The following is a 17,325-nucleotide window of genomic DNA, read 5'->3' on the forward strand; positions in this document are numbered from 1 at the left end:
AGGTGGACTAGGCAACTGCCATCTCTAAGGTTCCATGATCCTGAGGATGGTGAGATAGATTTATGAGCAGATCCAAAGGTAGTTCTTAGGGAGTTATTACTGTAGAGTGTGGGTGCAGGGGCCCATGTACACATGATGTGCTGCTCAAAGAATATAGTGGACACTGTGTTCATGAGTGGTCAGCTCTCAGTGAAGCTGTCTGAACTGAGTTTGGTCTTATTTGTTCACAATGAATCCTATCTGATACAGTCAGATCCAGAATGCCCCACAAGAGCCTCCTCCCTGAAGTAGCAATATGGACATGCCACAGAGTCCTTGTAGCCTTGTTCTCATACAAATACACACAAAGTTCTTCAGGTTGACAAAGGAGTCACTGAGACTCCAAAGTTTCATCCATCCTGTGAGGTCTCCTTGGAAATTGTAGAGAGAGGTCAAAACATGTTATTTCACTTCTGTTTTCCTCTTGGATGCAGAGACACAGCTGTAGGTGCTCCAGAGAATGACAGTCCCCAGAGCTCCTGATGATCCCAGATGTCTCTTTGCAAGCGAGACAGAGGGGAGCTAAAAGGGGTGATTCCTTTATTACCTAACTGCAAGAATATTGAGAGACACAGAGCGATCAAATGTCCACAGGAGCCTTATAAACTAAGTCCTTATCGTTACATCATTATCCTTGTCCTGTACAAGGACCTGACTCATGTTCCTTTGTGTTGCTCAGTTATGGATAGAAGACTCAAGACTGGACATCAGCAATGTTTCAGTGACTGGACAGTTCCCCATCACTCAATGACCCATGCATTTTATTTTGCTCTAGTGCAGACAGCTCCTTGGCTCCTCCCAGGCTTGGGACTTCGGCTGATGTTCAGGGAAATGGTACTTCTCATTCAGAGAGGCACTTTCTGGATGCTTCCTACCCTGGTCTTGACACTACTCCTGCAGGTTCCTGCTTCAGTTTGCAGTAGTGAGAAACCCCTTTGCTTTTCCAAAATCAGTCTCACCCTCACCAGAGATGGGGACCTGGTGATTGGGAGCTTTCTCCCTCTGTATACAGTGAGGGTGAATAGTTTTACAAGAGCAGAAGTGTTTACAAATCCGCCGAACAAGGACTGCAGGAGTTATCAGTAAGTACCTCTTTGTCTGAAAGAATTAATTTTTATTGAGTTGATTTTTTTCAAAGCTTTCTTTAAAAAAAAAAGCAAACTGGAAAGCCCCAGTTGTTATGCCCAAGGATATGCCAATCCTTGCCTCCCCTCTGCAACTTTTGTTTTTGCAAATCAATGTCTCTGATTGACTTACCGAGATGAAAATACAGAATATTCTTTCTCTTTTTCTCTCTGTCTCTACCTTTCTCTGTTTTTCTCTCTGTATCACTCTCTTGTTTCTCTCTCTGTTTCTATCTGGTTTGTTGCTATCTCTGTCTCGAACTCTATATATCTTATGCCCGTAGCCCTGTCTCTCCATCTGAGACTTTCTGCACTTCTCTCCTGCACTTTCTACTTCCTTAAGAGTCCTGCCCCAGAGAAGTTCCAGACAGAGAAAGTTGCTACGATTCACTGTAGTTGATTCCTCCACATCCCATATTCTGACCCTCAGCATTCTCATTGAAATTAAAACTCCATGTCCTCGTGTTCTGAGCTAGAGAAGTCTAACATGGCTAGTTATTAGGCTTCATCTGGGTACCGGAGGATCATTAGTGTGGCGTTTCTTGGGATGACAGAGGTAGGTTCTGAAACGTGCTAGAGTGAACAGAAATTCTTAGGGATATGAAACACTGGTGATGAAATGACTGCCACATTTAGAGATATGTAAATGGTCTAATTTACCCTTGAGTGATACGTGAGGGTTCGTTTCTCAAGTCAGGTTCTGCTGAGTTCAAATGAGAAAGCAAATTGGAATTGGGACATAGTTTCAGAATTTTGTTGGAATATGTGAACATTGTTTTCATGGCCAGGTCAAGACTGGAATGTTGTCTGGCTCTGCTCTTGCTCCATACTGAGGAGTAAATACAGCAAGAACCCTTTATCTAGCAGTGTAACCTCAAATATTAACCTCTGTGATCTGCACATCATGAACTGGGGCACAGGGGAGAGGCGCTGGTGGCCAGACTTGAACACACGAACACACACGCACACGCACATGCACACACACACATACACACACACACATACACACACACATTTCTCCTATACAGTTTTTCTTTCTAAGGAACTCCACTATAAGGCACATGAGGAGTTAAAAGAAGATACAGAATAGTAGAATTAGGGTTGTGGGAAATAGATTATGGAAAAATGCAAATGGTCCTTCTCATATGGGCTTTCTGGTTCCTTCCTCTTGGTCTCTGTCTGCCTGCATTATCTCTTGCATCTCTCTGTCTTTCTCTCATTATGGAAGTCCCTTTGCATTTTTCTATTTCACTTTTTGCCACTTCTTCACTTACTCCCTAATTATATCTACTGTAATTGTCTTACATAAGGAAATAAATTCTATTTCTTAGAGTCAAAAAGATCTGAATTAAAACCTGTCTCAGGAACTTTCGAGTTTTGAGATGCAGGGTCAAACACAACCTCAGTGTGCCTCTCTGGATAGGAATAGCACCTACTTCTCTGAGTTGTAGTGAGGATCCAATCAGATCGCACATATAAGCACTTTGTAAACCTTAAAGCATTATCTAAATGTTGGCTCTTGTGTTCTTACTCATTTCTATTTCTCAAATGTTTTAAGATACTCAGTGCCCTTTTCTCCTCCCTCATTATTCTCCACCGGACAGGACTTGTGAAAGTTGGCCTTCGAGGGGGGAAAATCTTCCTGTTCTTCCCGTAGTTTAGACCAAGAGCTGCTGTAAATCAAACCTCCTTCTCATCACTATCTTACCTTTGATCAACTTTCCTTGTGAGCCAGAGTCCTGGAGGGACACAGGTGCAGTGTCTCAATCTAATTGAAGAGAATGTGAACTAGAAAGAAATCAGTCAATTCAACTGGCATTTATTAAGCACCTACATGTGCCAGGCCCTACACTGTGGGGATACAAGGTTAAGACTGTGATAGTCCTTGTCTTCAAGGTTCTTAAATTCTAATGGAGAGAATATTTTCATATATAAATATGATCAGAACATAACCAAAATGAATACCATGTGTGGAGGGCACTAGCTGTGGAGAGAGACAAGAGTGGCTGTGTGATGGGTGTGCCTTGTGGCTTTTGGGACAGCTGATAGAAAACATGGAAAAAATGGACATCGCCTCTAAAATTCTCAGACACCTGGCAGACAACATCTCAGGAGAGAAAAGAGTGCTTCTTGCAGGTCAAATCAGTCTGGACGTGAACCAAAGAGGGAGAGAGCAGACTGAGGGATTCTCTTCTCAGCTAATCCCTCCCAGAAAGCTGCTCTGTTGTAGTGAATAGTGGAAGCCTGCAGAGAAACATTCTCAGATTATAAATATTTTGGAGACTCTTGAAATTAATAGGAGATCTATTTTCTGTGGATTTTGTGGTTAAAATTTGTTAGAAGTGGCAGTCTTTTAGTTGACTTTGACTTTCTGCTCTTCTACATTTTTAAAAGCAAAGAGAAAGAAAAGGGGAGAAAGGAACCTAGTAAGGCTCTGATCTTGCAATAAACACACATCAGGAAGGCCTGAATGCAAATGCTGTGTGTACAAATTCATCAGGATTCCAATTTTTACCTGTTCTCCCTGTTTATACAGTACCCTCTTCCCAGAGATTATGATAATTAGATTTATCAATAGCTCACCTATACATAATGCCCGCTACTCATAGTGTCTACAAAGTGCTACAAAGGACTTTCTACTCCTGTTACATGCTTTACACTTATCTCATTTGATCAACTACCCTGCCAGAGGACTATTATTATACCCATTTTGCAGATGAGGAAACTGAGAGTAACAGAGGAGAAATGGTCTGTCCAGCCACACACAACTAGTAACAGTTTGGAACTGTATTCCAAATCAAGTTTTCCTGACTCCTCTCCACTAGCTGTCTCCACTATCCTACCTAACAACTTGTTCCCTTAAACTCATTCTATGTACTCCTGGAGAACAGAAAAAAAAAGAGACAGGCATTTATTGAGTGTGTATTATGTATGAGACATTATCACTTTCACTTTTCAGTTATTACCTCACCTAATCCACACAATAGCCCTTGGAACTAGGAATGATTATTATCCCACATTTTACAAATGAGGAAACTGAGGCAGGATAAAGTTTAAGTGACTTGTCCAGGATGTTAGGCTAAATTTAAACTCAGTAGCCCAAGCCCATAAACCTATTCATTCAGAAAGTCTCCAGGATCTTTTTAGTCTTTATTTTGAATTCCTAGTGTCTACTACCACCACTTGCATATACTAGAAGCTTCCTGGCTGATGAAAGAGCATCCTTTAAGAGGTATCACAAAGTTCAGGAAGCCTTCTCTTATGAATTCGTTTGGAAGTGAACCCATCTACTCATCATTTCTACATTTTGATCTACTGTGCATGTGTAACTTTACCCTGATACTTTGTGTAAAATAAATGTGGGCATCTTTTGCCTTCTATACTATATCATAAAACCGTCTGGGTATACAAGGACCATCTGCATCACTGACATTATCTAGCACATCATGCTAGCTTATTCTTTATTAGCTGAATAAATTCATGATCTGGAAGGGACATTCAAATTAAAAGTTCAAAAAATAACCAGATACATCATAGGAATCACACAAGTGGCATAATATAGGAATGGAGTGAGCCTATTGTTAATAATCAGCTTGGGGCAGCAAGGTATCTCTGTGGCTAAAGGGAGAAGACTCAAGTCAGGCAAGCGTGACCTCCCATCCAGCCTCTGACTCTCACTATGTGACCCTGATAAATCGCTGTTTTCCTCAATTTTCCATTTGTGAAATGGGGATAATAGCATATATCTCTGAGGAGCATTGTGAGTATTAAATGAGATAAGAATTGTCAAGCACTGAACACAGATCCTGGCATGAAGTATTATTATTACTGTTGCTACTGTTATTGCTGTTATTATTAAAACAAAACTACCTGAAGTCCTTGGATTATATGCTCAACTGACGGAGAAACATTTTTTTCTGAACTGAATTCTGTTTTCAGACTTTGTTAGTGGTTTCTGATTCTCTTCTCAGGAGGCTGTATAAAAACTACCAGCAGGCCTTGACCATAAGGTTTGCTGTGGAGGAAATCAACAGGGACCCTCTTCTGCTGCCCAACATTTCTCTGGGATTCCAGGTCTACAATGCCTACCACAGTGATGCAAGGACCTTGGAGAGCTCCTTGCAGTGGTTGACTGGAGGGGACCAGCTCATCCCTAACTATAGCTGTGGAGGATGGGATAAGTCTGTGGCTGTCATTGGAGGAGCCACATCAGCTCTGTCTGTGCAGATGGCAACACTGATGGAACTCTACAAGTTCCCACAGGTAGGTGCTATTGGGCCTGCTGTCTTCTAAACCTTTCTTAGGTCATGCCAGCTTAGGAGACAGTAGATGGACCTCTCATTATACTACATCCATATTGTACACAAACAGGGGAATAAGAGTCACCTGATGCTATGGGAGGTTGAGGTGGGTTGGATTGAGCATTTAGAGAGTGCCTACTGCTTGAGGCACTGGACTGAACACTCTTACAAATATTGTCTCACTTAATCCTCTCAACACCCTGGTGAGGCAGGTGGTGTTAACATTCCCAAGTGAAACAGATAGAAATTAGGTGACTTGTCTGTGGTCACCCAACCACTAAGTGCCTAAAGACAGATTTGAACTCAGAATTTCCTGATTCTAGATGCAATGCTCTATTTACTGCATACAAAACCTGCATTGTATGTGGCAAAAAGGACTAAGAAGAATCACTCATATAGGTAGCAGAAGAACCAGATGAAAACGGCATCAGAATAAAACAAGAAAGGACAAGCTATTAAGGAAAAGAGTATGATCCACAGGGTTCAAAGCTACAGACAGGTCAACATAGAGGAGGATTTTGGAAGGTCCATTTCTTTTCACTGCTAAGGGATCATAGCTGGCTTGGGAGACAGCAATTTCAGATAAAGTGCTTAGATGCTATATTGCAGGAGGTATAGCAGAAAGTGATCGGAAATGAAGAGGAGGTGTTGACCATAGATGAATTTGTTAAGGAATTAACCCATGAAGTGGAAGTGAGGCATAGGAAAATAGCTACCAGGATTAGTAGGATCCAGTGAGCATTGTTTCTAGGATTTGAGATGAGGGCACTGGGCACATTTATATGTTGCTCAGAAATAGTCAGGAAATAGGGAATAGCATACAAGTTATTGAAAGAGTGGAAATGACAAAGAAGACAATCTGGTGAAGAAGATTGAATTGGATGGGATCAAAGGTATATTCAGAAAAACTTGCCTTTACAATCTCTTCACACTGTACACAGAGGTGAAAGAAATAGGAAGCAAATATATCTAGTTCTTTTACTTTATGAGAATTGCGAAGTGAACTCATCAAAAATGACAAATTTGGGGGGAGTAGGAGGCAAAGTCATCAGCGAAGGGTGTGCATGGTTGGAATACTGCAAAAGAATTTAAGAAAGCCAACATTTTGTAGTATTTTAAGTTTTGCATTCTGCCATAAAGGTACTGTATTCTACAATAAACTCTTTGCAAACAATTAGCACTATATGTTTTAGCTAATATTTTTATTAGATTTCTTATCTCATTTGATCCTCACAACAAACCTGGAAGGCAGATGCTATTGTTATACCCATTTAACAAGTGAGTAAATTAAGCATTACAAAGGGTAAGTGACTTCTGTGAGATTTGAAATCAGGTCTTTTTGACTCATGGGACAGTGCTCTATTCACTGTGCCACCTAAACAGATGAGAATTTGTGGAAGAGTTACTTTAGTCAGTGAGAAAGGGAAACAATTAGGAAGTGTGAAAGAAGTGTCTCACTGCAATGAGTTGTTTCTGACACCAATTGAGAGGACCCAGTCAGCACAGTTTTCTTATTGTCCCTTACTCTTCTGAAGTGCATGCAAATAGAAACAAGAGGTTGAAAGGTAGCAACAATCTATAGTTGGGTACTGCCAAGGCAAAGTATGTGCAATGATAAGGGTTTAACAAATTGAGTGTAGAGAATATAGTAGAGTGGAATTCATTCATCAATGAGATGAAATAGAGCAGAGGAGAGAGTGGCCAAAGTAGGGAGTGGTGGACAGAGAAAGATAATCTCCAGATTACCAGTATTCTTTCTGATATAGTGTTTGTCCTTTCTAGTACTGCCCAGGATGCTCCAGATGTGCTCCGAGGAATATAGATTGTGGTAGTTTTCGCTCTTCTTGCATAGTCGGCTTCTCACTGAAGACTAAGATTTCATAAGTTCTTGTGGTTGCTCCATCCAACACACTAGTGATGAACATTGTGTTTGTAGTTCACTAGCACTGTCACATCTCTTTCTTAAGAAATGTTGCCTACTTAGCCCCTTTCTGCCCTTCTTGTACTTACAAATTTAACTTTTTTAAACCCACATCTAATACTTCCCACTGATCCCTGTTTAATTTTATTTATTGGATTTAGTTCACTGTCCTAGCTGATTAATCCCTATTTTGAGCCTTCACTCTGCCATACATGTTGAAGTTAACACTCCCCGCTTTCTGTCATCTGCACATTTAGTAAATATACCATTATCTGCCTTTACCTAAATCATTGTTAATGGGGTAATATGCCCAGGACAATGAACAGCTTCCTGGAACAATCTATTGGAGATTCCCGTCCAAGGTGACGTTGTCCTAGTAGTGACTAGCTCTGTGTCTACACATTCAACCATTTTCATCTTGACTTAATGGTACTATTGAGTAGCACATATTTTCCCATCTTTCCCACAGGAATAAAAAAAATGTGTTTGATACAGTGGAAGGAGCATTTGTTCTAAATTCTGAGACCTGGGTTCAAATCTCAACTGTTTCACTTATTACTTGTAAATGTTTGGATAAGTCAAAATCCCCTTAAACCCTTCTTTCCTTGCCTATAAGTCAATGGACTTGTATTGAAATTCTTCTCTTATGACTTGCAGCTTTGGATCTATGAGACTATACAGTGAGATCTTCTTCAAATGATTGGCTCACATATGAATGAGCAAATTACAATTTAAATTTCTCCAGTATCAGTCAATCTATTCATAAGGGCATTTTGTTATGATATTTTTATTAAGTATTGTTATATCTTAGTAATTATATTCATTTTGTGACGTTCACAAACTCTCTGCGAGTTCAAATTATTATACTCCGTGACAATGATGCAGATATTAATTTAATTAGTCAAAATGATTAATCAGTTTGAAAAGACCATATGGGTTTTGTTTCGCTAAATCACAGCACACAAAAGTCACTGTTTGAATGAAAAAAGTAGATAAACCTCTGTCTTTACGTATTATATAAAAAGCCAGGGAAGAATTGTGCATTCTAACAGTGGGTCAGTTAAATAATGTTTGAATCTAGGAGAAGGGAAAGGAGAACATTTCCACAGGATGATCTTATGAACTTTGAAAGGTCATAACAGCAAGATTTGCTGTCATAGCTAGTAACGTTGTACACTGGAGTCAATAGCAGTGTTTCTATCAAGCAAAAGAAGACAGAAACTATTGCAATGGAAGTACAATACACATTAATGAAAAATGAGACACATAAAGACAGAAAGCGGAAAATTCTTTAAGAGCTCTAATCCTGGGAACGCAGCAGAGAGTCACACTGAAGAGGAACTTCATGAGTACTCCACAAATGAAGAAAGGGACTTCCTGAATCCAAGAGATGTGAATTAACATTCAGGCCTCATATGTTCTCTCATTTTGAGCCAATTCTCCTCAGGACGATGAGTGTCAGTGTAGAGTATGCCCATGCTTAAGGAAAATGTCATGATAAGATCAATCCTTGTTATATCTGCTTTTCTGAAAGATAATTAAGTCTAACTGGTAATCAATTAGGAGCATAATATTTGGGACTTATGACTCAAACTATCGAAACATACATATCCCCCTGCTTTGGCACAGCCTTCCTAGCAGATGTGTGTGTCTGTCTGTGTGTTTGTGAGAGGGGGAGAGAGAGAAAAAGGAGAGAGAGAGAGAGAGAGAGAGAGAGAGAGAGAGAGAGAGAGAGAGAGAGAGAGAGGGAGAGGAAGAGAGAAACAGAGAGGGAGAGCGAGTATTTAATAGCAGTCACCATTTTGAGAAACAACAGTTGAGTGGGAGTTGGGGAAGTGCTCTCAGAGCACGTGCTCCTTGTATGTGATTCAATATGTGATCTGGTGATTACATGATGGATTCAGATTTGCTCCTTTTAGTCCTCACTATAGCCAATGTGTAACACCATGAAATGGAAGGTGAAGAATACCATTAGCTTTGCCAGTATTTGCATGGTGATAACTTTGTTTTTCATGTTTGCTAAGATCCACATTCTTCGCATCTAACTTGGAAGTAATGATTTGATGAAGTAATTGTGAGACTTAATCATTGCACAAAAAGTCGTGCCCAAATCAAGCAGAATGATGAATATTTCATGCTCACAAATTAATTCTTTGAATAAGAATTTATTGAATTATTTTTGAAACATCAACATAATCACATTTGTGTATACCAGAAGACTTTTAAATATCTGTTATTATTTCCAAATATATTTGAACAAAATACATATTCAAAGCAAAAAGCACATTTCCATGTAAAAGGTGAAAGTTTAATCTTTAAATTGTCTGATTTATTTTACTTCATTTATTAAAGGAAACAGGCATTTACTCAACAAAGCACAATAAAAAATGATGATTGCACACGAACCTGAAAATTCACGACATACAATTTGCAGTTCCCTTCAAACATACAACAAAGTTATCTTGTAAATTTCTTTTTTTTTTCCTTCCCTCCTCCATCCCTGCTTTAGACATGGTCACCGTTAGATACAAAGATAAATAGATTTATGTACATACATATACACCATCTATGGATGTCCGTAAAACTATTCTATATATACTTCCGTTTATCATTTCTTTCTCTGGATGCAAATAGTTTCTTGCTTCCTAAGTCCTTTATGGTTACTTTGGGTATTTGTAATAGTCAAAATAACTTATTCACTCAAAGTCATTCTGAAAATGTTGTTACTATTCTCTTGGTTCTGCTCATTTCACTTTCAGTATCGCATTTAAGTCTTTCCATGTTATTCTAAAACGATTGGGCTCATCATTTCTTTTCTTTCTTTTCTTTTTAAAATTTATTTATTTAACTTTTAACATTCATTTTCAAAAAATTTGGGGTTCCAAATTTTCTCCCCATTTCTCCCCTCTCCCCACTCCAAAACGCCGAGCATTCTAATTGCCCCTATCACAGATCTGCCCTCTGTTCTTACATCCCTCCCTTCTCTTGTCCCCATCTTCTCTTTTGTCCTGTAGGGCCAGATAACTTTCCATACCCCATTGCCTGTATTTCTTATTTCCTAGTTGCAAGAACAATACTCAACAGCTGTTCCTAAAACTTTGAGTTCCAACTTTTCTTCATCCCTCCCTCCTCACCCATTCCCTTTGGGAAGGCAAGAAATTCAATATAGGCCATATCTGTGTAGTTTTGCAAATGACTTCCATAATAGTAGTGTTGTGTAAGACTAACTATATTTCCCTCCATCCTATCCTCCCTCCATTGCTTCTGTTCTCTCTTTGGATCCTGTCGCTCCCCAAGAGTGTTGATTTCAAATTGCTGCCTCCTCCCACTGCCCTCCTTTCCATCATCCCACCCACCCTGCTGATCCCCTTCTCCCCCACTTTCCTGTATTGTAAGATAGGTTTTCATATCAAAATGAGTGTGCATTTTATTCCTTCCTTTAGTCGAATGTGATGAAAGTAAGCTTCGTGTTTTTTCTCTCACCTCCCCTCTTTTTCCCTCCACTGAAAAGTCTTTTATTTACCTCTTTTATGAGAGATAATTTGCCCCATTCCATTTCTCCCTTTCTCCTCCCAATGTATTTCTCTCTCACTGCTTAATTTCATTATTTAAAGATATGATCCCATCCTATTCAATTCACCCTGTGCTCTGTGTGTATGTGTGTGCATGTGTGTGTGAGTGAGTGTAATCTCCCATCCTACCCAGACAATGAAAAAAGTTTCAAGAGTTACAAATATTGTCTTTCCATGTAGGAATGTAAACAGTTCAAGTTTGGTAAGTCCCTTATGACTTCTCTTTGCTGTTTACCTTTTCATGCTTCTCTTCATTCTTGTGTTTGAAGGTCAAATTTTCTTTTCAGCTCTGGTATTTTCATCAAGAATGCTTCAAAGCCCTCTATTTCATTGAAATACCATTTTTCCCCCTGAAGTATTATACTTAGTTTTGCTGGGTAGGTGATTCTTGGTTTTAGTCCCAGTTCCTTTGACTTCTGGAATATCATATTCCTAGCCCTTTGATCCCTTAATGTCGAAGCTGCTAGATCTTATATTGTCCTGATTGTATTTCCACAATACTTGAATTGTTTCTTTCTAGCTGCTTGCAATATTTTCTCCTTGGCCAGGGAACTCTGGAATTTGGCCACAATGTTCCTAGGAGTTTCTCTTTTTGGATCTCTTTCAGGAGATGATAATTGGATTCCTTCGATATTTATTTTGCCCCCTGGTTCTAGAATCTCAGGGCAGTTTTCCTTGATAATTTCATGAAAGATGATGTGCAGGCTCTTTTTTTGATGAAGGCTTTCAGGTAGTCCCATAATTTTTAAATTGTCTCTCCTGGATCTATTTTCCAGGTCAGTTGTCTGTCCAATGAGATATTTCACATTATCTTCCATTTTTTCATTCTTTTGGTTTTGTTTTGTGATTTCTTGGTTTCTCATAGTCATTAGCCTCCATCTGTTCCATTCTAATTTTTAAATAACTATTTACTTCAGTGAGCTTTTTGACCTCCTTTTCCGTTTGGCTAATTCTGCTTTTTAAAGCATTCTTCTCCTCGTTGGCTTTTTGAAGCTCTTTTGCCAATTGATTTAGCCTATTTTTCAAGGTGTTATTTTCTTCAGCATTTTTTGGGTCTCCTTTATCAAGGTGTTGACCTGCTTTTCATGCTTTTCTTGCATCTCTCTCATTTCTCTTCCCAGTTTTTCCTCCACCTCCCTAACTTGATTTGCAAAATCCTTTTTGAGCTCTTCCATGGCCTGAGCCCACTGAATATTTATTTTGGATGTTTGGGATACAGAAGCCTTGACTTTTATGTCTTTTCCTGATGGTAAGCATTGTTCTTCCTCATCTGAAAGGATGGGAGGATATATCTGTTCACCAAGAAAGTAACCTTCTATGGTCTTATTTTTTTCTCTTTTTTGGTCATTTTTCCCAACCAGTTACTTGACTTTTGGGTCCTTTGTCAAGAGTAGGGTATACTCACGGAATCTGTGAGATCTCAGTTCCTCCAAAGTGGCACAATCAAGCGTGTACTAGTCTGGATGCACAGAGGGACTTTTATGCCCAGAATTTTAGCAGTTACCTCTCCGCAGCCACCTGACCCCCAGTTCCCAAGTCAGCACTGGGGGCTGATATTCAGATAAGCTGGATGGGCAGGGCCGCCATTCAGTATGAGACGAAGACCATCTCCCACAGGGCCTCCACACAGGGTGGAGGCAAGGCTCAACTTTTCAATGCCACCAGGTGTTTTTACGCTCCAACAATGGAGCTTCCATAAGGGCTGCTGTGCAAGCTCTGTGGCAGCTGCCTGCTGCCAGAGCTATGGGAACGCCCTTCTCCCTCCCTGGCCAGCTGATAACACCCCGTCACTGACTTTTTGCGCCTGTGGGCTGAGGGATGTCAGGACACTCTACTGCAACTGGAGCTTCCACGGCCGAGGTGTCCTCCTCCCAGAGTCTCGTCATCGTTCTTCGCAGCCAGGGCTGGCTTGGGTTCCACGCCAGGTGCAACCAACCGTTCCCGTGGGCCTTTCAGGTCACCATGGGCTGGAATTCTCCTTCACTCTGTTGTTCTCCACTTCTGCTGCTCCAAAATTTTTTGAGAGTCCCTCTCTATAGGTATTTTATGGGCTGTAGGGAGAGCCCTGCATAAGTGTGTCTTTCTAGTCTGCCGTCTTGGCTCTGCCTCCCCCATCATTTCTTATAACACAGTAGTATTCCACCACAAGGATAAATCACATGTTGTTCAGACATTCCCCAGTTGCTTTGCATCATTTCAATTCCCAGGTCTTTGCCACCACTAAAAGAACTGCTATAATATTTTAGAACTTACAGGTTCCTTTCGCTTTTCAGTAATCATCTTTGGACATAGACATAGTAGTGTTGTTGCTGAGTCAATGGTATATGTAGTTTAATATCTCTTTGGACTTATTTCAAGATTTCTCTCGAAAGGGTTGGTTCAGTTTACAGTACAGTCAACAGCGATTTAGTTTCCCAATTCTCCACATTCCCTCTAAAATTTGTCACTTTCCCCTCCTATCATTTTATCCAATAAGGTAAGTGGCTTTAATTTGTATACTTCTGATGAATAATGATTTAGTGCATTTTTTCACATGATTACATGTCCTCAGCAAACGTGTACTGACTTCTCCTCACCTACAGCCACAGAGATGGATCACTTCTGGTCAGCACTGCTTGTCCTGACTTCTGTAAAGAATGCAAGAGGGGAGCTTTTAATCATCCTTCACTCAGCTGCCTGTTGTTTCTTAGATGAATGTTGTGAGGCAAAAGACTGTGAGGTTAAACTTCTTTAGGTTGTGGGGTAAAAGTTCCTAAAGTAGAATTGAGGAGATGAGTGAGGTCAAAGTGGAGGTGAAATTTCTGGAGAGCTATTCTCCTTTCTGACAGAGCTGCCCTCATAGCCTAACGTTTGTAGGTTCAGTAGAGTCAGCTGGAGGTGACTATACTTCACTCAGACCAAATATCTGCCCGTGAAAGTCCTCTCTTCTCAGAGATCCTCTCAAATTGTCCTACGAGGAGAAGTGCTTATCCACTTTATTTTTTTATCTTTCTAGAATAAAACTAACATTTCCATAATATAGAAAAATAAAAAGTTGATTAAACACAAAATTGCAAATCTGCTATATACAACTCATTATTCCTTTCAAATATATAAAAATATCATGTAAATTATGTTTTCTTTCCTCTACCCCTCACCTAAGAGAGGGTTACTATTAGAAAAAACTAGGTAACAGTGTGCACACACATACACATGTATATATTCTATACATACTTCTGTTTATCAGTTCTAAGTCTGGATGCAGATAGCATCTATCTTCATATGTAATTTAGAGTTAATTTGGTTATTTATAGAGACAAAATAATTTATTCATTCGAAGTCATTCTTACAACAACATTGCTATTATTGTATACCGCGTCATCTTGGTTATACTCATTTCACTCTTCTTTTATTTCCTGCAAGTGTTTCAAAACCCATTGAGCTCATCATTTATTATAGCACCGTATTATGCCATAACAAACATAAACAGCAACTTACCCCTTTATTTTTACTGTTCTGTGTACGTTTCATGATGGATTTCTGATTGCTTGGGGAGGAAACAAGGAGAGCCTAAAAATTTCTGAGCTATTCCGCCATCTGCCCAGAATACACTCCCAAAGTAGACGATTTTAAACGTAACTTTTATGTAAATAAAAAGGTATAGGAGTTATTCTTTTAGCCTCAAGAAATATGAACATGAAATATATGATTTAAATTTTGGGTTTTTTGTTTGCATAAAAATAATGTCCATTTATAACAGAAATCTAAAAGTTTAATATAACTCCTAATTCTGGGCCAATAAACAATATAACAGTACATTTGTGAAGTAATGAGAAGACCTTCTAACTGAAGCAATGATAATGTAAGAATCAGAGAACTTTTTCATTACCAAGCAAGTGACTAAATGAGGGTGATAAGAATGGAGATCTGCATTGGTTAAAATTCCCCTTCAAGAGTGAGTGTATTCTAACAAACCACACTGACCCCCATAGAGAAAGGACAGCTTAATGAAAGTTTGTAATTTCCCACAATTCCGTCATTACTTTTCCTTTTTTTACATTTTTTCCTCTTGTACAGCTCAGCTTTGGCCCTTTTGATCCCATCCTCAATGACAAGACCCAATATCCTTCTCTATACCAGATGGCTCCCCGAGATTCCTCCTTGCCTCGAGGTATGGTCCAGTTGCTGGTGCATTTTAAGTGGACCTGGGTAGTTCTGGTGACCACTGATGATCTGAGGGGTGAGGAATTCCTTCGGGAAATGACAGTGGAGATGGCGAAATATGATGTTTGTGCATCATTGACAGAGAAGATCCCTGTTAGTGAGAGATCACATGAAGAATCAGAACTGTATTTCATGCCCAAGATTATTGCATCCTCAGCTAGGGCAGTTGTGGTTCATGGTGATACAGACTCGTTAATGGTTCTCAGATATTCGCATATGCCATTATCCCCAACAACTAAATTGTGGATCACTACATCTCACTGGGACATCACCATGAGACCCTGTCATGTTGATGACTATGCTTTCAGTGGAGCTCTCACGTTTACATACATGACTAGTGAGATTCCTGGTTTTAAGTCTTTTCTCAGGATACTGAATCCTCATAACGACCCAGAGGACATCATACTTCAGGAGTTCTGGTTGTCGGTATTCCAGTGCCAGGATAAACATGAAAAGATGGAGCAAGAGCAATGTGCAAGAAATGCTTCGTTGGAGGCTTTGCCTATATTCCTTTTTGACACGACCATGTCTGGTCTCAGTTACATAATCTACAATTCAGTGTATGCTGTAGCTTGGGCCCTTCATACAAAACTTTTATTGCAATCAGAGATTGCCTCTGAGGAAGGTGGAGAAAACTGGGTGCCTCATCCTTGGCAGGTAAGTTTCCTTTAGGAACTGGTGTGGCCCACTGTTGAATCTTGAAATATTTTGACCATAGAACTTACAGTGGGTCCTTCTCTGATGGAATTTATGAACACTACACATGATCTGACCAGGACAGCATATAGTGGAGTCACCACCAAACTCAAAATACAGAATTATATCTTTCTTCATTTGGTTCAAGTAAGTTTTAACTTTTGCCAACTTCCTGGTCTCACTGTTACCATATATTGATATTTTGTCACCTAATCTTCTGCATTTTTTGTATCAGAAGAACAATTATTTTTCTGTTGGAAATTGACTCATCCAGAATTTTTGAACACGTGAAACAATTTGCTTTTTAACCTTTTTTCATTTCATTTTATTAACTCTAATTCCATTTTCTCCTTTTCTAAGATGAAATTGAAATCCTGTTTTGCATTCAAAGCCCTTCAACATCTGGTTCATACCATAATTTTCCAGTCTTCTTACATTCTTAAACCCCACTATAAGGTTCTTTGAGTACTTTGAGTGACACTTTCCTCTTCACATTTCCTCACTCAAAACACTCCATCTTTCTCCTACAAATATTTTCATTGGGTCTTGCACATGTCTGATATTTTCTCTCTTCCTCTTTTCCTCTGCTGTCTTCTCTGGCTTCCTCCCAATACAGACTTAGATTCCACTATCTATAGGAAGCTTTTTCTTACCTCTCTTAATGCTACTGACTTTCTTCTGTTGACCACCTCCATTTCCTACTTTTCGTACCTTGTTTCTGCATAGCTGTTCTCATGTTCGCTCCTCCCGTCCCCAACACTGGGAGCTCCTTGATGGAAGGGACTGTCTTTTGTTTGCCACATAACCACATTTAGCAACATTCCTGGCAAATAGTAAGTGCTTGATCAATGCTTATTAACTCTTGGTGTATTGATTGTTCAGAAGAATCCCCTAACGTTTTAGATATTTGGGGGTCTTCTCTCCATTTTGGTAAAACTGGGTGTCCTCCAGTGTTCTGTCTTCAGCTTTTCTCCCTTCCTTCAATAATACTTAACTCAGTGATCTCAATAAGCCCATGGTTTCATTGACCATCTCTATACCGATGATTTTTGAATCTCCTTAGCCAGCCCTAACCTCTCTGTCACTTAAAATTTATCAAAAAACTAAATTAATAAATTATCTAAGCAAGACGATAGTTTATTAAATTGATCACCAAATCTGTTAATAATGAGTTAAATACCATTGCCCCTGACCAAAAGATCTTGATGATGATGATCCAAATGTTTTTTATAGTTAAACAGAGGAAAGAAGAGAACAAAAATCTCATAATCGGTTATGGAATAGGCAACATCATGATATTTGGAAATCGTGTTCTCACTATCAGTAAGAAATACCTTTGCGAATCGATGAGATGCGGTTTCATCTGGAGGTCACAGATAAGAACCTAGATATAAAGATAAACTGATGCATTTGAGGTTAGTTAAGATCATATTATTAAAAGATGGGACAAGATCGCTTAGTCCAGCTTC

At 39.4% G+C, this 17,325-nt stretch overlaps 1 protein-coding gene across 1 annotated transcript in view; it reads left to right on the forward strand.

Annotated features, from left to right (window-relative positions):
* Positions 1-531: 531 nt before the first annotated feature.
* LOC140502131 (vomeronasal type-2 receptor 26-like) overlaps positions 532-17,325 on the forward strand; it is a 37,887-nt gene continuing 21,093 nt past the window's right edge. Inside the window, exons 1-4 of the mRNA XM_072606481.1 lie at positions 532-1,121; positions 5,135-5,426; positions 12,658-12,900; positions 15,014-15,817. Of these exons, the coding sequence (XP_072462582.1) occupies positions 532-1,121; positions 5,135-5,426; positions 12,658-12,900; positions 15,014-15,817 (1,929 nt within the window). The remainder of the gene's footprint in view (positions 1,122-5,134; positions 5,427-12,657; positions 12,901-15,013; positions 15,818-17,325) is intronic.

The sequence above is a fragment of the Notamacropus eugenii genome, chromosome 4 (assembly GCF_028372415.1).
Source record: "Notamacropus eugenii isolate mMacEug1 chromosome 4, mMacEug1.pri_v2, whole genome shotgun sequence".
In the NCBI taxonomy this organism is placed as follows: domain Eukaryota; kingdom Metazoa; phylum Chordata; class Mammalia; order Diprotodontia; family Macropodidae; genus Notamacropus; species Notamacropus eugenii.